The sequence below is a fragment of the Dreissena polymorpha genome, chromosome 3 (genome assembly GCF_020536995.1).
Source record: "Dreissena polymorpha isolate Duluth1 chromosome 3, UMN_Dpol_1.0, whole genome shotgun sequence".
Taxonomy (NCBI): Eukaryota; Metazoa; Mollusca; class Bivalvia; order Myida; family Dreissenidae; genus Dreissena; species Dreissena polymorpha.
Window position 1 is genome coordinate 131,149,101 of NC_068357.1, and position 25,758 is coordinate 131,174,858.

Here is a 25,758-nt window from a genome sequence, read left to right on the forward strand (position 1 = left end):
TCCTATTAAAGGGATCTTTTCACGGTTTGGTAAATTGACAAAATGGAAAAAAGTTGTTTCAGATTCGCAAATTTTCGGTTAAGTTATGATATTTTTGAGGAAACAGTATTACTGAACAATCGCCATGGTCTAATATAGCCATTATATGCATCTTTTGACGATTTAAAAACCTTAAAATTATAAAGCGTTGCAACGCGAAATGATTGAATAATTTAGAGAGTTCTGTTGTTGTCGTTTAAATTTGTGAATCTACAAAGATTGCTATATAACGTATAAAATAAGCATCATTGTATGCTTGGCAGGATAGCTCAGTTGGCTAATGCGTTTTTACTTCAGGATTCCGGGGGTCACTTGTTGGAGCCCTGCTGCGGGCTACTTTTTTTTTTTTTTAATTTTATTTTTTTTTACTTTTTACTGGAGCTTTTCAAATTTAATGTTTACATTTATCAATATAAAGCGTTTAATGACAAACTTCAAAACATGCAAACATCTGTGAAAAGGCCCCTTTAAAGCACAAGGCCATAAACAATAAATTGATGAAGCTGTTTGATAGGCCAGTGGTTGGTACACATGCTTAACAAAGCACCCAGAGTTTAATCACTGTTTCTTGGTTGATAGTCGCCATACATTGGTGTAAAATTTTGCTAAAAGCGCGCAAGTCGCCCTGCAGGGCCACCAAAGTACAAAATTAGGTAGCCCATACTTAATTTGTGATTGCCCCAAATTTTTTACAGTAAAATGATGATGATTCTATGTATTAAAGAATCTTTGTTTACTTAAACACACTGCAGATCCATGGATCATGAAATATCTTGTGATTTACATGTTAAGCACATCATTTGTTTAATTTAGTTTATTAAAACAACTCTTTTGGCTTACCCATTTAAATGAATTACATCATCGTTAAATTATCAAACTATTTTAGTTAAATAAATTTTGAATGGCAATTATGGGTTTTACAAACAGGTAACAATGTTAAGTCCCAAAAGAGTGTCCAATTTTTTTTACACACAAGACACATGATGACGTGAAATTAGCTGATGTGAAAGTTCAAACAACGCATGTATTTCGTGTGTAAGGAAAAAGTACATATTAACTTGATTCCTAATGCCACAGTGAAAAGACATTTCCATGGAAAGCACGTGCTGTAAGCTAAATACATGCGACTGTTACAATTTCAGGGTGTTGAGCATTCAGGCATTATTATTGTTGCTCTATGAGTGAAGACACCGAGAAGGTGCCAAAAATGGGATTGAACAGGATTTATTCATAGAAAAGGATTTTATGTTGATGAAAATGCAGTAATTTTACACCCCTGCATTCAGGACAGATGGGGTGTTCTATGGCAGTATAGGTACTCTGGCTTCCACCACAGCACAAGGTTTTTCGCCAAAATTGAAAGTTTTCCCAACTTTTTTGTGTCAAGTAAGAGCATCAGGCAAAGAGTGGTGGTACTCACTTCTGGCCCAGGTGTCACATTATGCAACATCAGGCATAGATTGAGGTCCTCATTAACACACACGTTATAAATTGATGCATGTTTTATTTGCAAGAGCTTTCATGAAAGGAAATGATGATTATATGGCCTAAAACTATTTTGTTTTAAAATTGCAGTGTCCATTTAAAATAATTTCTAATAATAATTAAAATAATAAAAAAGTTTGCTGTGGTGTAATGGATAAGCTGTCCGCATAGCCATCAGGAGCCGAGAGATCATGGGTTCGATCCCCAGTCAGAGAGTTTTCTCTAGATCTTCCCCAAAGACACCAAGTACTGGTTATAGACCCCAGAAACAGACTTGAGAGGGTTTCTGTAAGCCTAAGGCATTTGATGCAATCAAGCAAAAATAAATAGGTTTAAACTAAAATAATTTCTACATAATAATGTTTCAGTAATATTTAGGGAATCTTTTACCATTGTGCAATCATTTTTCACATGCTTAAGTTTTTCTTCCTCTTTGTTAACTTGAAATATAACTTCAAGTCTTTCAAACATCATTTTGTTATACTGAATACTGGGTGAGGGAGATGCCTTTGATTTAAAGGTCAAGTAACACAGACTTGAAATATTTGCTTATAATATTTGTTTCTGCAGGATATTTACATAAATTTTGACTTGTATTATTCAAATTGCAATACTGGCTACATGTACTTGAGTAGAAAGGAATACCCTTGTTGATTTTGATGGTCAAAGGTCAAGTTCAAAGGTGCTTTCTTACAAGATAATCTTTCTTCACAAACCACATTGTGTCTTCATACCTTGATGACTTGGGGAAATAAATGTTCACAAACATGAATTGCTTGGACAATATCTTAAAGGTAAATTCATTCATCCTATTTATTATGCCCCCCTTCGAAGAAGAGGGGTTGTATTGTTTTGCACATGTCGGTCGGTTGGTCCGTTTGTTGGTCTGTCCACCAAATAGTTTCCAGAAGAAAACTCAAGAACCCTTAGACCTAGGGTAATGAAACTTCATAGATACATTGATCATGACTGGCAGATGACCCCTATTGATTTTCAGGCCACTAGGTCAAAGGTCAAGGTCACAGTGACTCGAAACAGTAAAATCGTATTCGGATGATAACTCAAGAACGCTTAGGCCTAGGATTATGAAACTTCATAGGTACATTGATCATGACTGGCAGATGATCCCTATTGATTTTCAGGTCACTTGGTCAAAGGTGAAGGTCACAGTGACTAAAACAGTAAAATGGTTTCTGGATGATAATTCAAGAACGATTAAGCCTAGGATCATGAAACTTCATAGGTACATTGACCATGACTGGTAGATTACCCCTATAGATTTTCAGGTCACTAGGTCAAAGGTCAAGGTCACAGTGACTCGAAACAGTTAAATGGTTTCTAACGTATTCACACAATGGCTGCCACTACAACTGACAGCCCATTGCGGGGCATGTGTGTTTCTTTAACATTCCTTGTTTTAATTAAGCTGGTCAGCGATTGTTTCTCCTCTAACTAACTTATTTCACCTAATAATTTTCTATAATTTTAGTTCACTTTACTAAATTTTAAATTTTCATTTTCAGAATGGTAATGAAGAGGTACAGACACTACACTTGGATTGGGAAACCTTGTACAGCAAACCAGTAAGATAATGTTGTTGTATTTCTGAACTTCTAAAATCAACTTATCTTTTTTAAAGAAGTTTAGATTTCCTCAGATTTATTATGGACAGTAATTTATCATGATACATATTTAGCTTCTTCGTACTATTATGTATTTGAAAAGAATAAAGGAGCATTTTTGTTTAAATTGTATTATTATTTCAGAATAAGGAAAGATTTAAGGAGTACTTAATGTTCTAATTTGAACTTATATTAAGTTTAAAGTAACTTATTTTCAAGGCTTTTGTGCAACGGGTGCTAGTAAGTGGACTGAAAAGGACCAAAGATGACATCATAACCAAGAACGTGAAGCCACTTCTCCAAGCAGAAAACTTTGGTGATGTAAGTTGTCAGTAGTGTAAATCTTTTCATGTTATTTTCATCATCAATTACATAAAAATATTAAGATAAAAGGTACATTCCAACATGGAGTCAAACAGATACACTTCCATAATAACAAGTTTGAAGCCAGGACTCTGCTGGTTCAGGCTTTCATTATCATATCTTATTAATCTATTTTTAGCTCACTCGAGCACAACATGCTCATGGTTAGCTTAATTTTTTTGGATCTCTTTTTTTCCATTGTGCCTCATCCGTTGTCTGTCATCAACATTTTTCCTTGTTAACAGTCTAGAGGCCACATTATTTGGCTGATCTTCATGAAAATTGGTCCATAGATTTGTTCAAATGATTAATTGTATCTTGGTGGAGTTCGAAACTGGATGATTTGAGGTAAAAAACTAGAACACTAGGTCAAATTTAAGAGAAAGCTTGTTAACACTCTAGAAGTCAAATTTATTGTCCAATCTTCATGAAACTTGGTCATAATACTTGTCTGAAAGTTGTCTAAGCTGAGTTCGTAAATGGTTTTGGTTTGTTGAAAAACATGCCAGGGGGCAGGGCAGTTTTCTTTATATTGCTATAGTAAAACCTTGTTAACACTGTAGATGTCACATTTATGATCCAATCTTCATGTTAACTGGTCAGAACATTTATTTTCTTATGATAGCTTGGCTGAGTTCCAAAATGGATCCAGTCCTTTAAAAAACATGGCTGTCAGGGGGTGGGGCAGTTTTCTTTCCTTATATGGGTATAGTAAAACTTTTTTAACATTCTAGAAGTAACATGTATGGTCCAATCTTCATATAAATTGGTCAGAACTTTAACTTTTGTTCTGATGATAGCTTGGCTGAGTTTTAAAATGGTTCCGATCCTTAAAAAAACATGAACGCCAGGGGGCGGGGCAGTTTTCATCATATGGCTTTAGTAAAATCTTGTTAACACTTTAAGGGTCACATTTATAGTCCAAGCTTCATGAAACTTGGTCAGAATATTTGTTCTTATAATAACTCAATTTAGTTCTAAAATGGTTACAGTTCGTTGAAAAACATTGCCATGAGGGGGCGAGGCAGTTTTCCTTATATGGCTATATTAAAGCAATGTTAACACTCCAATTGTAATGAAGATGTTGATGCACAATTATGATGATATTGGTAATTATGATGATAATGATATTGGTAAAACCAAAGAAACAACAAAACTGTTACAAATGAATCTTCTCTGACCTATCCACTTTTTCTACTCTATGTTGCCGGTCTAGCTACGCGCAAGTTGCGTAGTTGGGTTTGAACGACAAACAATCGAATATATCGAAATGTATGTTTAATTGATCGATAAAGGTATCTGAAATAGAAACAATTAATACATGCAATTAGGTATATAATCAAGATAATATATGTATGCATTCAAATGAAATACACATTAATAATGACTAGCGTTGCATGGCGGTGTGAATATTACTCGCAATAAGTTATTTTAATAAATAACTAATAAACACAACTGTAACCGTCAGATGTCTTAAATAACAATACAAACAATTGACAGATAAAATAAATAAAAGATATAAATAAGTTACCTGCAGGAATATAAAATGTCTTACACAAATAATATAATGTTTCAATCAAAGATTGAATGGCTGTCTGAAGCAACCTTCAGCAAACAACTGAATAAAGGAGGGAAAGTGTATGATTGGTTGTTACGTGCACATGCTAAATTAGGTTAAATTCAACTATATGTTAACTATAAAATAACTAAGGATACAGACTTTATATCAGAGCTACCTAAAACAACTCGACATGAATATCAAATAACTTACTTACGATTAATATGAATTTATACCCTGTGACATATTCCCCCTGCTTTAGAAATGTCGTCCAAACATTAATTTATATATGTTCTATAAATTTATAGAACTCGCGGTGATAAAGCATGTAGGTTCATCACGTTACTATTTCCAAAGTTTGCAATAACACAAACACATGGTATCAATCATAAGTTTTATTATAAAACATTCAAGTACAATAACTTGCACATTTTTGTTCGTAATAACACAAACAAATGGTACATATCCATCATAAATTTTATTATACAAACATTTAAGTACAATATATAGCAATTTTCATTAAGACACATATTTACATCATTTTTTAAAATAACTATAACTTATGCCACACTTCTGTCTATTAGCAAACACTTCACATTATCATATCACTGGTAGTCTTTACCGTTCATATATAACACGAACCCGCAACGAAGAAGTTTGGCGGTTTACGTTGGCGGTTTGAGCGACGTATGGGTACACTACCGTTGTCATAGTTGTCACATGATTGTGTCCGTCGTTGAGATATAACATATCTCAGAGCTTTTTGCTCTTTATTTTGATGTTGCTCCGTTATTCCCAATGGCAGCAACAAGTTTCTGTGGACACGACGTATACGTTTGGAGTGAGGTTGATCCTTCTTGACGTCATACACAGGAATTTCAGTGGCTGGTCAATTACCACATATGGCACATCTTCCCACTTGTCAGCTATTTTCTGCTTCCCGCGTTGAGTCACATTTCTTACTAAAACCAAATCACCTGGAATGATTTTAGTGGCTCTAGCTTTAGTGTCATATACCCTCTTACTTTTCTCTGCATTTTGAAATGCGTTCTCTTTCGCACGACTATATGCAGTCGCCAATCTGTTGCGAAGTTTGCGGCTGTACTCATTCTGGAACACCGTCCCATTATCGTTCGACGGTAAATCAAGTAGTGCGTCGATCACTAACCTTGGGTGATGCCCGAACATTAAGTAGTACGGCGAATAACCAGTACTGGTTTGAATTGTGCTGTTGTACGCATGAACCATCGGTGCAACATACGACTTCCAGTCAGATTTCTTGTCCTCCTCGAGTGTGGACAACATGTGCAGCAGTGTCTGGTTAAATCTCTCTGTCATCCCATTACCCATAGGGTGATATGGAGTTGTTCTAGATTGTTCAATTCCAGCTAACTTGCACAGTTCGCTTATAAGGCCAGACATAAAATTGGTACCTTGATCACTGTGTAAACGCGCCGGAAAGCCGTAATGCACAAAAAACTTCTCAAACAAAACTTTTGTTGTTGTTCTTGCTGTCTGATTTGTCGTTGGGAACGCCTGCGCATATCGCGTAAAATGATCGATTCAAACAAAGATTCCTGAAATTCAGCGACAAAGAGATGAATTGATAAAGATGAGAATAGAAAACAAAACAGCCCAACATAGCGATGTGAATGATGCAAATGATGTTAAGCATAAACAATTAAGAAGAGAAACTGTTGGAGAAAGATTACATCACAATTGTAAAGAAATGGAACATGAAAGGAGGACTGAACTTGACTATGATGATGATGTTGATGGTGCTGTTGGATTAACTGTTTGATTAAAGACTGATGATTACCATGGCAACGATTATGAAAGTAACATGGATTCAATAGATGAGGAACTTAGTTGGTTGACTTAGAAGATGGAGGAAACATTCCAGATACATGCTGATTCTGAGGACAGAATTTTTACAGAGGGGGTGCGGTGCAGTACTGAAACACTTACACCATCTGAAGGTCACGAATGTGAACATGACCACAAGAGTGACATTGATGAAATTACAAGTGATGAAGATGATGATGAAAAAGCACTTAAAGCTGAAATAAAAGCAATGAAGCTTTAACAGATGAAATTAAAAGAGGAACTTCATCTGAAATAGAAAGCAAAAAGATTCAAGGAACAAGAATTATTGAAAGAAACACGTGGTAAACAGAAAGAATAAGGAAATTGAAACGAACAAAACAAGAATTGCAAGAAGATATTATGGAGACATGGAGCACAATTACGTCATTAGACCAGGCATTGGAACATGAAGATATACATCACCGACACAAACATAAAAGAAATGCGGAACGGAGAGTGCTTACTAATCCACCGTTAATGTTGAAACCCAGTGTTCCTTAATTTTCGGACCCAACTGAATTTAGAGGATGGAAAATAGAAATCGAAATGTATGTTTAATTGATCGATAAAGGTATCTGAAATAGAAACAATTAATACATGCAATTAGGTATATAATCAAGATAATATATGTATGCATTCAAATGAAATACACATTAATAATGACTAGCATTGCATGGCGGTGTGAATATTACTCGCAATAAGTTATTTTAATAAATAACTAATAAACACAACCGTAACCGTCAGATGTCTTAAATAACAATACAAACAATTGACAGATAAAATATAAAAAAAAGATTCAAATAAGTTACCTGCAGGAATATAAAATGTCCTACACAAATAATATAATGTTTCAATCAAAGATTGAATGGCTGTCTGAAGCAACCTTCAGTAAACAACTGAATAAAGGAGGGAAATTGTATGATTGGTTGTTACGTGCACGTGCTAAATTAGGCTAAATTCAACTATATCTTAACTATAAAATAACTACAGACTTTATATGTTAAATTTAATAGTTGTTTTGTTGGAAGTTGTTTTTGCAAAAATAATGCATATAATTATTTATGCTACAGATTCTTTGTGCATTTAAATTCCAAACAGTTGGACAATAGTTTGGATATGATACATTTTCAAATTTCTTGTGTGTGTTTACTTCTATATTTTAACTATGAGAAAGATTAAGTGTCAAATGTTTGGTATCTAAAAAGAAGATAATTGTTGCATTTCATGAAGATATTCACACACTCATTAACTTCCTTAAAATATACTTTGATATATGATAACAATTCAACATATTGTATATATTTATGCAAAAACTATTCAATTAACTCTCAATCTATTGAAAAATACAGTTGTTTTAGGTATCTAAAGCTGTTCTTGCAAAAACAAGTCATCCTGTCATCCTGTATAACATCCTAAAATGCTGAGATGCTTATCTCATGATCTCAAAGCTTGACTTCAAATAATGAAAAAAAAAATTCCATTTTCTTTTGACAAGTATGCTCATTATTAAATTACTGTCCTCATATCTCTTTTATACAAAATAAACATTTGTCCCAATTGAAAGCAAATGTCTTTTTTTTAAAGCATAAACAAACACAAAAATCTGCTTATAACGCATATATTTATATATCTTCCAAAACAACAAACACTATCTTTTCACAAAACAATGTTAACAACCCTTGTTTAATGTTACTTCTACTCAGATGAGCAGCATCTGGGCCATCATGCCCTCTTGTTCAAATAACTTTTTATTTTCCAGTTTATTTTCATTTAACAACAGTTAATGATATTTATAATCAATACCCACTGAATTGGTCCATGAGTCAAACACATGCTCCTTTATTTGTTCTTAGCACGGATTGGTTTATCCATTCCTTGATATATTACGATTTCAATTATTACTGTTACAGTCATGTTTTGATTTTATTTGATTATTAATTAGTGAAAATTTTGACTAAAATCAGTTTTTAAAAAGAGATTCAGATGGTTCCATTTTTAGCACTAGTGTTGACACAGAAACAAGTATGCAAGTTCAAAAATACAACATTATGTGCTTCTTGTTTTTTTGTGAACTAATTGATTCTTTGTAAATAAAGTATATGTGATTAGTTGTAAATTGAGTCATGTTAATTGGAATGATGATGTTAATCTTCATCCTAGTGCAGCTTCCAGTTGGTAAACTCATGTACGTCATGAGGGCGTATTGCCTTTTTCTCAAGAGCTCATTGAATTGTAACACATATTTTAAAGTATTTTAAGTATCCAATTTCATGGTAAGAAAATATTTGAAAACAATTTAATTTGATTAAAAAAGTTATAGTAAGAAATGTAAAATGTTTGTTTACTAAGCTTAAGCTAAGTTTAACGTGTGCATTGACTGTACTAGCTACCAATTGTCATTAACTGTACTAGCTACCAATTGTCATTAACTGTACTAGCTACCAATTGTCATTATCTGTACTAGCTACCAATTGTCATTAACTGTACTAGCTACCAATTGTCATTAACTGTACTAGCTACCAATTGTCATTAACTGTACTAGCTACCAATTGTCATTACCTGTACTAGCTACCAATTGTCATTAACTGTACTAGCTACCAATTGTCATTAACTGTACTAGCTACCAATTGTTTATATTTTTAGCAAATTGCTTACCCACATGAAAATGACATTTGAGCATGATACATGTCTCTATTAGAGTGTTCATCCATTTCTTGTGTGTAATATATGATATAGATTGTTTACATTTTATTTAAGCAAATTGTTCAACCTCATAAAAATGACATAAGAGCATGTAACACATGTCTCTAAAAGAGTGTTTGCCCATTTCTTGACAGATAGTAAAGAAGGCAGAGGCTGTTAGCGACAGGCTTCAACAGCTTGGCATTTTCAGTCGGATCAAAATTGAGATTGACACTTGCAAAGGTATAATTTTGCTTCAAAGCATCAGATTATATTTTGCCATCAGGAGATACATTTTACAGTCAGGCTGGAATTCTTTGGAAATAGATAGTAGTACTAGTTAGTTGCTCAAAATACAGATTTAAAAAAAAGGACCAATTGCAAGAAATTCCCTAAAAAGTCTCTATTTGTAAACCAATAAATTATTTAGAAGTAATTTTCAATCAACTAACAACTTCTTTGATTGTAGGTGCCAATGCAAACGATAATGGTTATGATGTGCGTTATGTCGTGCAAGAGTCTGGACGCTTGAAGATGGGTTATTACACCATGGTGGGACAGAATGATGGTAGTCTGGTAAGAAGACTTCTCATGAGATTTATTGCTTCTCATGCCCCCTAGTAGGTGTGGCATATAGATGTTGCGCTGTGCGTGCAGTCCAACATTTTGGCCGTTTTTAGGAGGTTTTTATACTCCGCTTTCAGATATTTTGTTGATTTTTTGTATGTGAGTCTACCTACATGACACTCAGATGAAATGTGAGTTTTGTTCTGGTCCATTGATTTTTGGCAAAGTAATGTGCCTTGGACTTAGAAATTTTCTCTATAATAACTGATGTCCACTAAGCTTTAAATATAAAGATGTTTTTTGGTATGTGAGTCAACCTACATGACTAACTGATGAAGTTTGAGTTTTGTTCTGGGCCATGGATTTTTGGCCAAGTCATAGACCTTGGACTTTGAAAATTTCAGGAGTTTTTTATGAAACGCTTACAAATATTTACCTGATTTTTGGTAAGTGCGTCTACCTACATGACTTGCAGAATGATGAAGTGTGACTTTCGTTTCGGTCCATTGATTTTTGGCAATTTAGCATTTGGAGTTATGGGCCTTGGACTTACAAAGTTTCTCTAAAATAGCTGATGTGTGGCTTCAAAGAGCAGTAGAGGGCATTGTGTTTCACAAACACAGGTCTTGTTAGCTATAGAATAAATATAACTGATACTTTTGCCTTAGAGGTGTAAATGATACACCTGCTTAATATACTGGTAGATTAAGAAATACATTTCTGTTACTATTCTTACCTTCATCAGTAACTTTCAAGTTATGGTTACCATTTTTAACCCACCTTAGCGCAATGTGCTCATGGTGAGCATTGGTGATCACCTTTTGTCCGTTGTGCGTTGCTTGTTGTGCTTCATCATGATTTGCCTTGTTAACACTCAAGAGGCCACATTTTTTCATGAAACTTGGTCAGAAGATTTGCCCCAATGATATCTTGGAGAGGTTAGGAAATGGTAATGTTTGGTTGAAAAACATTGCCACCAGGTGGGACAGGCATTTTTTCTAATATGGCTATTGTAAAACCTTGTTTACACTCTAGTAGCTACTTTTATTGTCCGGTCTTCATGAAACTTGGTGAGAATATTGGTCTCAATTATATCTTCAAGGAGTTCTAAATTGGTACCGGTTGATTAAAAAACATTGCAGCAAGGTAGTGGGGAATTCTTCTTATTTGGCTATAGTAAAAACTTGTTTATTGGTCTCAATTATATCTTCAAGGAGTTCTAAATTGGTACCGGTTGATTAAAAAACATTGCAGCAAGGTAGTGGGGAATTCTTCTTATTTGGCTATAGTAAAAACTTGTTTACACTCTAAAAGTCACATTTACAGCCCAGTCTTTATTGAATTGGTAGGAACATTTTTATGCCCCCAGTAGGGTGGCATTAAGCAGTTGAACTGTCCGTCAGTAAGTATTTCAGTCAGTATGTCAGTCTGTCCGTCCGTCCGAAAAAATCTTGAACATTGGCCATAACTTTTTAGATATTGAACATACCAACTTGATATTTGCATGCATGTGTATCTCATGGAGCTGCACATTTTGAGTGCTAAAATTTCAAGGTGAACATCATCCTTCAAGGTCTAGGGTCGAAAAAACAAATCCAAGGGAAGTAATAAGCTTTATATGGACATAATTATCTGACCTGCCAACGTATATATTTTTGTTAAATCAATCAATGCGGCACAGTAGGCGGCATTGTGTTTCTGACAAACAAATCGTGGTAAAAGGTCAAGGTCATCCTTCAAGGTCTAAGGTCAAAAATACAAATCAAAGGGAAGTAATAAGCTTTAAAGGGAGATTATTATTCAATATTGAACATAGCAACTTTATATTTGGCATGCATGTGTATCTCATGGAGCTGCACAATGAGTGGTGAATCTACAGTCATGGTAGTGGCTTTTAATTATTTGCTACTAAAAATAGACAGTGTCTTTTAATTATTTGCTACTAAAAATAGAGATTTGTTAGAGACAATTATTTTCAAGGAAAGTAATTTATATAATTATAAATCTCATATTATATATTTCCTTACCAAGAATTTAACTTCTTTTCACAGTTACTGTACAGATTTTTTATTTGGATTATTTATAACTCAACTGAATGATTTGTCAAACTTTTTTTTAAATGATATAAATATCATTTCTTTACTGTACTAATTTGTGAATAGTAGGTTCATTACATATCTCTGGACTTATGTCTATAGGTACATGATGAACTCTGGCTATGATCTCTTTGATAAACCACAGGCCTTGGTTGTCAGTGATGTCTAACTTGGTCATTTTGGCTGTCTACAGACCCCCCCCCCCTGGTCGGATAGGATAAAATCCAAGAGAAGTAATAAGCTTTAAAGGGAGATGATTTCTATACCTGCCAAATGATAAATAGAAATTTTATTTCAAAGCGGAGCAGTACCGGGCATTGTGTTTCTGACGAACACATCTCTTGTTTGTTATGATATCTTCGAAAATGGTTCCAGTCTATTCAAAGCAATGCTGCCAGGGGGCGGGAATTTTTCTTTATATGGCTATAGTAAAACCTTGATAACACTGTTTAAGTCACATTTACGGTTCATTCATCATGAAATTTTGTTAGAATATTTTTTCTAATGATATCTTGGTCTGCATAGAATAGGTCAGTTCCTTTGAATCTGAGGTGAGCATCTTTGGGCTGTTCAGACCCTCTTGTTTCATGATGTGGCTCATTTGAGTCGTGTTTTGAGAAAACTGGGCATAATTCATGTGCGTAAAGTGTCGTCCCAGATTAGCCTGTGCAGTCCGCTAATCAGGGGCGACACTTTCCGCCTAAAATGGATTTTTGCTTAGAAGAGACTGCAGTTAAACGAAAAATATCATAAAAGCAGAAAGTGTCGTCCCTGATTGGCCTGTGCGGACTACACAGGCTTATATGGGACGACACTTTACGCGCATGCATTATGCCCAGTTTTCTCAGAACACGACTCAATGTATTGTCACAGGAGTTCAACTTTCGGTCCCCCAACGTCCTTGGGCGTGCTGAGGAGGTGAAGCTGGACTACATATATGGGACAAAACACACCCGGGGCTTCGGGTTGAGTCTCAAGAAGCCCTTGAATGGAAACCCAGATACCTGGTAAGTGACTTTAAGTAGCCTCCATTTTGAATTAGAGAAATAAGGATTGGAGACATAGACATAGATAAGTATAGAAAGCATATCTGATTTATGACTTATATTTGATATGTAAATGGTTTTGAGAGGTTATGTGATTTTGACAGTATTGCAAATGAAGGTCGTGTGCAGTTAAAAGGACATTAATTTGTTTTTCGTTCATTAATTGTTTCATAAATTGTATCAAACAGGAACCAGTAGGTTTCATTTACATTTTGTCTTACTGTGTAACTGATTTAATCCTGTCACATGCCTTTAAATCAGCCTGATAACCAGGTAATCTAATAACCCAAAGAATATTAGGCTAGTTGACCACGTGACCTCGAATATCCGTCAGTCACTCTGTTTTACTGTGAAATGTCGTCATTTTTGTTGACGAAATGACATCATTATTCCAGGGAAACTCTCCAGTTAAACTCTTTTACAGTGTAAATAAACAGCGAAAAAAAGCATAAAATAAAAAGAAATAAATGTGACATGATAAATAAAATAATAGGTTGGTGACATGGATGGAGAATGGTTATATGGCTCGTCGGAGGATCTTATCGGGTTCGCCATCGGCTCACGCTATAAATTCCTCTGACTTGCCAGATTACCATTTTTAATCCACGTCACCAACCTGTTATTATTTATATTTTGTGCAAGAGTATCATGAGTAGGATTTGAAAACTTTGTTCTAAAAGGTCACATTTGTCAGAGCCTCTTTTTTGAACTTCACAGTTCAATTAAAATCATAGTTACATGGTTTTAATTCACCGCACTGTTAGTAGATCTAATTAGTATATAAGTTTGGGGAGAGCACTGTGTATACTTCAGGTTTGGTGCCCGGGCCTACAGAGAACAGGGTGACTACCCCTGGAGTGGTTACAAGGAGACTGACCATGGTGCGGGCCTTGACCTGTCGGTATGTACACATCACACTTCATTCTGGTATTGTTTGTTCTTGTAAAGAAAGTTATGAAGTAATTTCAGCCAGTTTTTATGCCCCCTTTCGAAGAAAAGGGGGAATATAGTTTTTGCACTGTCCGTCTGTCAGTCTGTCTGTCTGTCTGTCTGTCTGTCTGTCTGTCTGTCTGTCTGTCTGTCTGTCTGTCTGTCAGTCTGTCACACTTTTCGTGTCTGCTCTCGATTTCAAAAAGTTTTCTTCCAATCTTTACCAAACCTGGTCAGAAGTTGTATCTAGACAATATCTAGGTCAAGTTCGAATATGGGTCATTCCGGGTCAAAAACTAGGTCACGGGGTCACTTAGTGCATTTCAACAACTTCTATTTTGTGTCCGTTTTCTAATCTAAATAGTTTTCTTCCGATCTTTACCAAACTTGGTCAGAAGTTACATGTAGACAATATATAGGTCAAGTTCGAATATGGGTCATGCCGGGTCAAAAACTAGGTCACTGGGTCACTTAGTGCATTTTAATTACTTCTATCAAAGCGTTTATTGGGGGCATATGTCATCCTATGGAGACAGCTCTTGTTATAACAGGACTTCCAAATATGCAGCCTTGATTTCATCATTTTTATCGTGTCACATGCCTTTAAATCAGCCTGATAACCAGGTAACCTAATAACACAAAATATATTAGGATAGTTGACCACGTGACCTCGAATATCCGTCAGTCGCTCTGTTTTACTGTGAAATGACGTCATTATGTCAGCGAAACGCTCCAGTTAAACTCTTTTACAGTGTAAATAAAAGGTGAAAAAAGCATAAAATAAAAAGAAATAAATGTGACAGGATAAATAGAATAATAGATTGTTGACGTTGATGGAGAATGATTTTCTGGCTCGCGTGATCTTATCGGGTGAGCCGAAATTCCTCCGACTTGCCAGATAACCATTCTCCATCCACGTCACCAACCAATTATTCTCTATATAAGGGTGAGCAAGTTACACAAAGTTATGGCTTAATGTTAACAGCGTTCTAGATAAGCTGCGTATCAGCGTTATATTCGCATTAGAAATATCCAGATACGCTCAATTTATCATTTCCATGCGTACATTTAAGCAAGCCAATCTGGACTTACGCAAATAATGTAAATTCTTTGCGTGTTGCGTAAACAAAAAAATATAAACATCTGATTTTCTTTCGCAAAATATGAGACTGGTTATCGTAATAATTAGAGCTAATTTATGCGCTGGATTGAAGAAATAGTTAGCCAGTCAGTATGTATACTCTGTTTCATCTAGACGCATGGTAAATTTAGTATTGATTTTTTAACAGACAGTCAAGCGCTTATGTGTTTATTAAATTATATGAAGGGGTCAGCATAGCTTCTTCAAAGCCAAAACAAATTACTCCCCAAAGTAAAATTTATTCTTTTTATATGTCAAAAGTTGTATCGAGTAAAAACATTGTACTGCCAATACTGAATGATTTAATTTCCTCTGTTTTCAAATAAAAAAGGACACACTTAAACGCTAATAAAACAACTGTTGAAAGTTGGCAAAAACGTTTTCCGTGGCTCACGGTGGTGGAAGTCTATAAACCAAGGCAGTTAAAAACAAAAAACACTTTAAGGAACCTACTATTTTGAAGGAATACAAATAGTTAATGGTTTATTGTGTTTTAAATGATTAAAGTCGTGTGTCTGTTCCGCGGCTATATTTTTGTTTTACTTTTAGCAAATTACCCTTCCAGCAAGGCAAAATTTGACCATTTACCTCCATGCTTTGAAAAGTGGGGGAATTTACCCCCATGTGTCAAAAATTATCTATAACGCTGCTGTTAATCTCTTTTATTGTATTCAGATAATAGTGACTGACAATAAACCAACCTTTAAAGAGTTATTTAAGCTGCTCTCTGATAATGGAGGCTTATGGCATGTGCATTTAGTGTTGTGCCAGATATACCTGTGCAGCCCGCACAGATGAATCAGGGATGACACTTTCTGTTTTTATGGATTTTTTTTTTTGTTCAAAGGAAATACTGCTGAAACAAAAAACAGTCTAGGCCAAAAGTGTCGTCCCTTATTAACTTAAAGGGGCCTTTTCACAGATTTTGGCATGTTTTGAAGTTTGTCATTAAATGCTTTATATTGATAAATGTTAACATTGGGTATTAAAATCTCCAGTAAAAAAAACAAGAATACAAATAAAGAATTTAAAAAAAAGTAACCCTCAACGGGGCTCGAACCACTGACCCCCCTGGAGCCATGGAGCAAAAGTCAACCGCTCTATCCACTAGATCATCCGCTCTCATGACATGACCAGCGTATTTTTCACATTATATATGCAATCCTCGCAGTATCAAAAAATACAATAACAGCAACAGAATTCTCAAAATTATTCAATGGTTTCGCGTTGCAACGGTTTATAATTTTCAGGTTTTTAAATCGTCAAAAGATGCACATATTTTAGAGCATGGTAAATGTTCAGTATTACTGTTTCCTCACAAATATCATAACTTCAAGGAAAATTTGCGAATCTGAAACAATTTTTTTCAATTTTGTCAATTTACCAAAGCGTGAAAAGGCCCCTTTAAGCAGACTGGATAGGGACAAAACTTTAAACACACGTTCATGTATTAAACTTACTTTTCTCAGAGTATGGCTGATTTAATTGTAATGTTCTCAGAACTTCTAAACTTTGTTAAAACTTCTAAATATGTAATTTTCAAAATGTCCAAAATCGGATTCCAGGAAATTAAAACTTCCAGTATTCAAAGAAATTTCTGATTATGGCCATAAGATCCAGCAAACTTTCTCATATTGTAAGCATTCTGAACATCCAAATTGGTTTTTATGGTTATCTTGTTTTAAAACAAAAACTATGTCATCAGGTAAAATCAAAGGAAAACATAGTTACTGCTTGTCAATACCAAGACCTACTTCAAATCTGCATCAAGTGGGGAAAAAAGGTCACAAGGTCAAATCTTATAAAACCAATTTTAATACTCGTAATGCATCATTTATGGTCTCAATCCACAAATTTGTGAATCACACCAGATTGAATTAACTTGTTTATGTATGTTAATTCTTCAGTTAAAATCTTGGTTACTAATGTTTTTGTCACGACTAGGACAATATTTAACAGGAGCACATTTTAAATATTAATAACCGTGTTTTTTTCAAAAAATGTTTCTATATTTTCAAATATTATCAAATAACAGTCAAATACCAGTATTAAATTTTGATGCAGTTTCTGTCATTGCTTGGCAACCACAACCTGCGTTGGGAGGGTGTTTGGCGTGACTTGAGGTGTCTCTCCAACTTGTCATCGTTCAGGGTCCGCGAGCAGGCTGGACACAGTCTGAAGTCAAGCCTTATTGTGAGTATGATATCAGTATAACACAGTCATTGAAGGAAATATGAAATATCTGAAATATTTTGCTTGAGTTTAAGAAAATTTTAAAGCCGTCCTATATGTAACTGATTATTTTTAAAAGCTTGATTACAAATTTACAATTCACAGGTTTGTGCACGTGTTGATAACTGTGTGCTGAAATTGAGAATACTGAAAGATAGAGTTGCTTTTAAATATAGGTGTATTAATGAACTCTTTCACTATTAAATTAGTATAAAGTAGGTGTATTTACTTTTTAAATATTTAAATATGCTAATGGATTGTGTGGTGTTTTAATTGGGCAACAACAGAAAGATAAGACACATTATTTGATTATAATTTCTTCGCATTTTTAAAACAGAGATTCAGTTGACTATTCTAAATACATTAGATTCTCTGTAAACTGGACAGTCTGGGGACCGGCCTGATCGTCGGGTTTTTAGAGAGTTCCGGTCTACCAAGAGTAGGCATATTACCGAAAGATACATTTTATGCTTTGTGTACAAAATCATATAAGACAACAAACCATATAAAGTAAGCTCTACGCTCTGCGTTTAGCTGGAGGCTGCAACATTTTAGATTTGAGAAGACTTGTAGATTTTAGATTATTAAAACTGAAGATCCGTTTGAAATAACGAAAGGGCAATGAATGAATTTACAGACAGATGGATGGATATTTACTGGTCATATTTCTCACAGTTTTATTTGACAAACAAACAAACAACCATTTAAGCGTTTAAAACATGGCTATAAGATTTTATAAACTACCAGAAAAGATCACAAGACTGTGATCGTCGCAACGACATGCATTAATTTTGTAATTAAATTGTTTATCTTAAGCTTAACAAAACGATCACGTTTGGGCCGTCCGGTCTACTCAATGTATTTTACGTTGAAAATTAAGAAATTCAAGGATATATCCGTTCGGTTTCCGGTTTCGAGAGAGTTCGGTTTATTCAACATTTTTAGCTCGACTATTATATATGAAATATATATAGTCGAGCTATCCTACTCACCCCGGCGTCGGCATTAGCGTCTGCGTTAGCGTGCAAATGTTAAAGTTTTCGTACTACCCCAAATATTGTCTTTGTCTCTTGACATATTGCTTTCATATTTTGCATACTTGTTTACCAACATGACCCCAACCTATAAACAAGAGCAGACAACTCTATTAAGCATTTTGTCATAATTATGGCCCCTTTTCCACTTAGAATATGCAGCAAATGTTAAAGTTTGCGTACTACCCCATATATTTTCATTGTCTCTTGACATGTTGCTTTCATATTTGCATACTTGTTTACCAACATCACCCCAACCTATAAACAAGAGCAGACAACTCTATCAAGCATTTTGTCATAATTATTGCCCCTTTTATACTTAGAATATGCATATTATTGATAAATCTATGTTAAAGTTTGCGTACTACCCCAAATATTTCCTATATCCTTTGAATATTGCTTTTATATGTTGCATACTTGTTTACCAACATGACCCCAACCTATAAACAAGCATTTTGACATAATTATGGCCACTTTTACACTTAGATAATTGAACATTTTGCTTAAATTGCCATAACTTCTTTTTTATGATCACATTTTATTGTTTCTTTGACAAAACAACACTTACCTGAATGCCACAATGGTTTCCACCCAAACAATACCCCACGCCCTTACCCAGAATTCCTTCCCCCCCCCCCAACCTTCCCCCCAGTCTCCCCCCCCATTTTTTTTTTAAACATCATCTAATAATTTACCACACCCCACATTATACCCCCCTCTCACCACCCCCCCCAACCCCCCCCCCCCGCAATTTTTTTAATATATTTTTTTCCTTTTTTTATTTTTGAAAGATCGTCTAATAAATTATTGAGTATGAACAATAGTCGAGCGCGCTGTCCTCTGACAGCTCTTGTTTAACAAAGAAATAGAAGGGGAAAATACCGGACTGGCCCGACCGTTCTGAATCGGGAGATTTCCGGTATTCAGAGAGTCCGGAATTGGCAGTCTACTGTACATGTGTTTAATGGATAAATACATGTTGCAAGACATCATGATCTCATTAGCTGACAGGGTAGGGACTGTGCGGAAGCCTGGTCTGCTCTGGAACATTTTCACATGAAGCAGGTCATATGTGTCTTGTTATTAGAAAACTGGGCATAATGCATGTGCATAAAGTGTCGCCCCTTATTAGCCTGTGCGGACTGCACAGGCTAATCTGGGACGACACTTTAGGCACATGCATTATGCCCAGTTTTCTCAGAACAAGGCTCATATGTTTTTATGCCCCCGGTAGGGTGGCATATAGCAGTTGAACTGTCTGTCAGTCAGTATGTGTGTATGTCAGTATGTGTGTATGTCAGTATGTGTGTCTGTCAGTCTGTCCGTCCGTCCGAAATAAAAACTTTAACGTTGGCCATAACTTTTGCATTATTAAAGATAGAAACTTGATATTTGGCATGCATGTGTATCTCATGAAGCTGCACATTTTGAGTGGTAGAAGTATAAGGTCAAGGTCATCCTTCAAGGTCAAAGGTAAAAAAAATTATTTTTTTTAATTCAAAGTGGCGTTCTCATGAAGCTGCACATTTTGAGTGGTGGAAGTTCAAGGTCATGGTCATCCTTCAAGGTCAAAGATCAAATTTTTAGATATCTTTTTTAATATTTCAACGCGGCGCAATAGGCGGCATTGTGTTTCTGACGAACACATCTCTTGTTATAACCTGTAGCATTGGATTGTTGTTTGTACCTTTCCAGCACACGTATGTCAGAGACACTAGAGATGACATGGTTCTACCCACTAGAGGAACATTGCTTAAAATGACACAGGTGTGTATGATTGGAGTAAATCTTTGACAGTTAGGTTCAATACCCAGGTCAATGCAGTAAAATAAACTGTTGTTAAGCATATATATCAAATGCTCTTATCCTAGCTTGATTAACGACATGTGTGTGCTATTCAGCTCTTACATGGTGTTGCTATTTTCAATACATGTTAACCCTTAAAGCGCTGGAGCCGAATTTTAAAGGCCTTTGCAAACAGTTTGGATCCAGATGAGACGCTACAGAACGTGGCGTCTCATCAGGATCCAAACTGTTTGCTATTCTGATAGTATTCTTTGAAAAAAATTGAAGAAAATGCTAATTTTAGAAATTCAGCAGACGACATTTTAGCAGAAGACAAATTACCCAGCATGCAAAGGGTTAACATTTGTGTGTATATGTTTTATCTTATTAATTCATTTGAGCTCCACTCTGTGAAAAAGGGGGTTTAATGCATGTGCGTTAAGCAAGGTCCTAGATTAGCCTGTGCAGTCTGCACTGGCTTATCAGGGACGACACTAATTGCTTAAATGATATTTTTCATTTAAAGAAAGTATATTTATAGCAAAAATCTAGTTTAGGCGGAAAGTGCCGTCCATGATTAGCCTGTCCATACTCCACAGACTAACCTGAGACGACACTTTATGCACCTGCATTAAACCCCCTTTACACAGAGCACTGCTTATTTCAATAAGTTTGGTTACCTTAAATGCCCGAATATAATACGCCCTCGTGTATAATGCGCACCCCTGAGTTTGTTCAAAATTTATCGGTAAAAATTGAAAATCTGAGTAAAATACGCACTCAAAAATCAGTGTCGGAAATCTTCCATTTCCGAAAAAATGTGTCAATATATTTTTGTGTTGTGAAAACATCAAATCAATTTGGGGTTGTCAACCATCTGTTTCACAGTAATACCGCTGTATATTGATCGTGATGTGTTATACAGGGCTCGAATTTAACTTTTTTTTCTACTTGCAAAACATTGCGAGCAGCTTTAATACCAACTCGCAAAATCAAAAACATTCTCGAAAATTATGCTGGAAACATAATTTAACTTCATTTTTTTACTCAACGGTTAACTTTGCTTTATCTTTTGTATTGTTATTTACCCCTGTGGGCAAAAAGAAGCTAGTTATTTTTCGCTTCGACGCCATGTCTGTTCAAGTTCAATGAACACGTGTGAATTAGTAGACTGTTTAACATTCTCTGTACCAACACCATCCTCGTATCTGTAATATAAGTATACCAGTCTACATACAAGGTGCGGGCTTCCGCATACGGGTATATGGACGTTATATGACCTAAGGTTTAGCGTTCAGAACGTCGAGCACATTAGCAATATTACTTTTTTTTCACTATTTCTTTACTTGCAAAAAATTACCAGTGGCTTAAAACTTAACTCGCAATCTGTATTTTTCACTCGCATTTTGCAAGTGTGCGAGTGTTAATTTCGAGCCCTGTTATAGTGCTGTTGTCATGACAGTTGCATAATAAATATCTCTGTCTATTGTTTATATTACCGTTGATTATTACCAATAACACACGGGCCCATTGCTGGCATTGGGGTCAAGCAGTAATTGCAAAAGAAAAAAGCAGAGACGCTGTTTTTTGTTTTCACATTTTATTCAATTTGACAATATTCAGTGGTTACTTCCGTTTTTATATGCGGTAGAAAGATAAATAAATAGTGGTCAGCTTAGAAGTATTTATTTACGGGTATTGTCACGTCGTTTTTTTTTCATTTGCCAATCTCTTTATACGACTTAGCGTCCGGTCGCTATTTTGTAGGCAGACGACGATATTAACTGTGTATTCAAAGTAAACAGTGTCTGCGCATGAATGACCCAATATTATCCGATAGCTCCTCAAGTTCTCACGTTTCATTCGACAACGTCATTTCATGTGTAAGCGAGCTCAATGTTGATTGGCCAGCTACCATGTGCACTTCAACAACAATAAGGTCAAGCGATGTCTCATAATCGGGTACAGACCGGGTTTTGTTTACTGTTCGAATTGCGAACACTTTCATTAAAACAAAGAGACAAATATAGAAAACCTGTCCGATATAATTGGCGGATGTTTTCAACGAAATTTAACTAGATTTTTGCATTTTCGCAAATTAGATTTTGAACAAAAAATCGGCAGGTAAAAAAGTGCGTATTATATTCGCGGATGAATGGTATGTTTGTTTTAAATCATGGTTTTTATGTCCCCCACTATAGTAGGGGGGGGACATATTGTTTTGCCCTGTCTGTTGGTTGGTCTGTTGGTTGGTTTGTGCCAGCTTTAACATTTGCAATAACTTTTGCAATATTGAAGATAGCAACTTGATATTTGGCATGCATATGTATCTCATGGAGATGCACATTTTGAGTGGTGAAAGGTCAAGGTTAAGGTCATCCCTCAAGGTTGTAGGTCAAATATATGGATCAAAATCGCTCATTTAATGTACACTTTTGCAATATTTCAATATTCAAGATAGCAACTTGATATTTTGCATGCTCATGGAGCTGCACATTTTGAGTGGTGAAAGGTCAAGGTCATCCTTCAAGGTCAAAGGTCGAATATATGGGTCAAAATCGCTCATTTAATGTACACTTTTGCAATATTGAAGATAGCAACTTGATATTTGGCATGCATGTGTATCTCATGGAGCTGCACATTTTGAGTGGTGAAAGGTCAAGGTCATCCTTCAAGGTCAAATATTTGGGTCAAAATTGCTCATGTAATGTCACTTCTGCAATATTGAAGCTAGCAATTTTATATTTGGCATGCATGTGTATCTCATGGAGCTGCACATTTTGAGTGGTGAAGGGTCAAGGTCAAGGTCATCCTCCAAGGTCAAACGTCATATACGGGGACATAGTGTTTCACAAACACATCTTGTTTGTGTTGGCCTCTCCTTGTCCAATTTTTAACAAGAAATATCTTTAAAAAAGATATACGGCGTTGATTGTGGTTCCAGTTAATGAAAGGTAAAGACTTCAATAGATAGCGAATGTCTTTTTCTGTGCAGTTCTTAGCTGCAGCAAACGCAGTACGGGATGATACGCGGAGTTTTCGCGGCTTATTACATATTGCTTGTCATAAACGTATAGATACAAAACAGAAAACCAAAAGAAGAATGGAAGTGAAATTACAACATATGAGTCAACCTGCCACACGCGAAGTATCCGTATATATTTTAAATATTTATATGTGCGTTCTTCGAACAAACCTGTTTTAGTGGTTTGTCTGGCGTTGCTATTTGATTCGATTTTTAACAGTATCGAGAATCATTGCCCTCATGCTTAATTCATTAGTCAATATGATGGCATAATTCTTTTTAAATTAATTAAAAAATAATATTTATCATGGTATTGTTGAAAAACACATTAAGAATCTATTATTGACATACCATATGATATCGCTGGATATCTTCATTTAACATCTGTCTGGTCTAAAGAAAATTCCAGTTCACCTAGTTCACGCTATAGCGTCTTTATTATGTAACGATTATTATCCTGGCCGAGAACTCCGATCAGCACATAGGGTAGAGACGCAGCGATGACCTGTATGTAAACTCTGACATTCACACACAGTGGCCGCAAATTGACCCGATATACCTCGCGAGTTGAGATGCAATGCATTAAAGTGAGTCTTCGCTTCCACTGCTCTCTATACTTTAACATGTTAACATGTTGACAGGAATATGGAAGTTAGTAATAAATATGAGAAAATAGCCTTTAAGTGCAAACGTTCTCATGCTGAAAATCTTCTGAAAATAAAAGGTGGACGCACAAACTGTATTGATGTCGAGATTGGGTGTAAAACTGTTCTATCTATTAAGCCTTTTCATTAGATATAAAATTGTTTCATGCTGAACACGCAGTAAAACAGTGTTACAAAGACGCGGACATGTTTCCAATGTTCTGGTCGTATTCTCAAATCAGCCAATGCAGTCAATGAAGTGTATTCATCTGTACTTGGCCGCGGGAAGTTTTATTTGAATTCTATTGGACGCTAACAAAGGTCAGGCTAAGGTGAAAAGCTGGCTTAATACAGCTTACGCCGAAAAAAGATTTATATTATATTTTGAATCAACATTCAAATGCCCTGATCTGATGTTTCAGGAATATGCTGGCATTGGAGGAAACGCAAACTTTTTTAAACATGGAGTGGAGTTTCAGGCCAATCAAGCTCTGCCATTGAGTTCTGTAAGTAACTTTTATATTCATATAATGTTGAGTTATTTTGACAACGTCTATTTAAAGATAAAATTATTGTTTAAGGCATAATGTATTAAAGGTTATAAAAAATATTTTGAAAAAAAGTAGGATAATAATTATGTGATACCTTTTTTGTAGGTTTAAAATAGTTAGAACCTCAGTTTGGGTACAACTGTTTACTGAACAACATTAACAATGACTATTGTTATTAGATTATTATCTATGTCAGAAAAGTTCTCAATATGTTATTCAACTGTTTTGTATAAAACCTTCATAGGCTGTGTACTGGTTTATTACTTTACCATGATTATTTAAAAAGAACCAAAATAATAGTCATCATGGTCACAAAGTATTATATAAGCCTTGCTTGGAGAAAACAGTGTTTAATTTTAATGCATGTGCCTTAAGTATCGTCCCAGATGCAGTCTGCTCTGTCTTCTCAGGAACAATACTAATGGTTTTATGGAATTTTTTGTTTAAAGGATGTCTATTGGAAATGAAAATCCAGACTGCACAGGCTAATCTGGCTCGACACTTGATGCGCATGAATTAAACGTGGTTTTCCCAAAGTGGGACTCCTTGAGATGTTACACTTTTCAGTGTAACCAATATCTTCTGAGCACCATGTAAATGTACTTCACTTTTCAGTGTAACCAATATCTTCTGAGCACCATGTAAATGTACCCATGTGTCTGGTGTTTGCTAGGTGGTGCAGGTATGTCTGGCTGGGGGCATTGTGAGACCCCTGAGGGACACGACAGTCAACATCACTGATCGCTACTTCCTAGGGGGACCCCTAACTCTCAGAGGATTCAACAAGAATGGCATTGGTCCCCATAGCGATGGTATAATAATTATACCATAAAATGATAATTATTGAATTCATATCTGAGGAAACCGGGCTTAATTCATGTGGTTTCAGTATCTTTCTTTGTGTGCTTTAATGGAATTTATAATTGAAATGAATTTTTGTTTAAGCTTCACAGGCTAATCTGAGAGTATACTTTTGACACATGCATGAAGCCTGGTTTTCCTGGAGTGTGCTAAATTATGTGTTGGTGTAGTATATCTTGAAATGTTACTAAAGGAATAGACACATTGAAACTTAAGGGTTCTTGATTAGGA

At 35.4% G+C, this 25,758-nt stretch overlaps 1 protein-coding gene across 1 annotated transcript in view; it reads left to right on the top strand.

Annotated features, from left to right (window-relative positions):
- The window catches only part of LOC127871480 (sorting and assembly machinery component 50 homolog), a 30,036-nt gene that overhangs the window by 469 nt on the left and 3,809 nt on the right, over nucleotides 1-25,758 (top strand). Inside the window, exons 2-11 of the mRNA XM_052414443.1 lie at nucleotides 3,048-3,107; nucleotides 3,366-3,467; nucleotides 9,771-9,858; nucleotides 10,085-10,191; nucleotides 13,152-13,285; nucleotides 14,138-14,225; nucleotides 17,460-17,588; nucleotides 20,357-20,428; nucleotides 24,538-24,621; nucleotides 25,340-25,478. Of these exons, the coding sequence (XP_052270403.1) occupies nucleotides 3,048-3,107; nucleotides 3,366-3,467; nucleotides 9,771-9,858; nucleotides 10,085-10,191; nucleotides 13,152-13,285; nucleotides 14,138-14,225; nucleotides 17,460-17,588; nucleotides 20,357-20,428; nucleotides 24,538-24,621; nucleotides 25,340-25,478 (1,003 nt within the window). The remainder of the gene's footprint in view (nucleotides 1-3,047; nucleotides 3,108-3,365; nucleotides 3,468-9,770; nucleotides 9,859-10,084; nucleotides 10,192-13,151; nucleotides 13,286-14,137; nucleotides 14,226-17,459; nucleotides 17,589-20,356; nucleotides 20,429-24,537; nucleotides 24,622-25,339; nucleotides 25,479-25,758) is intronic.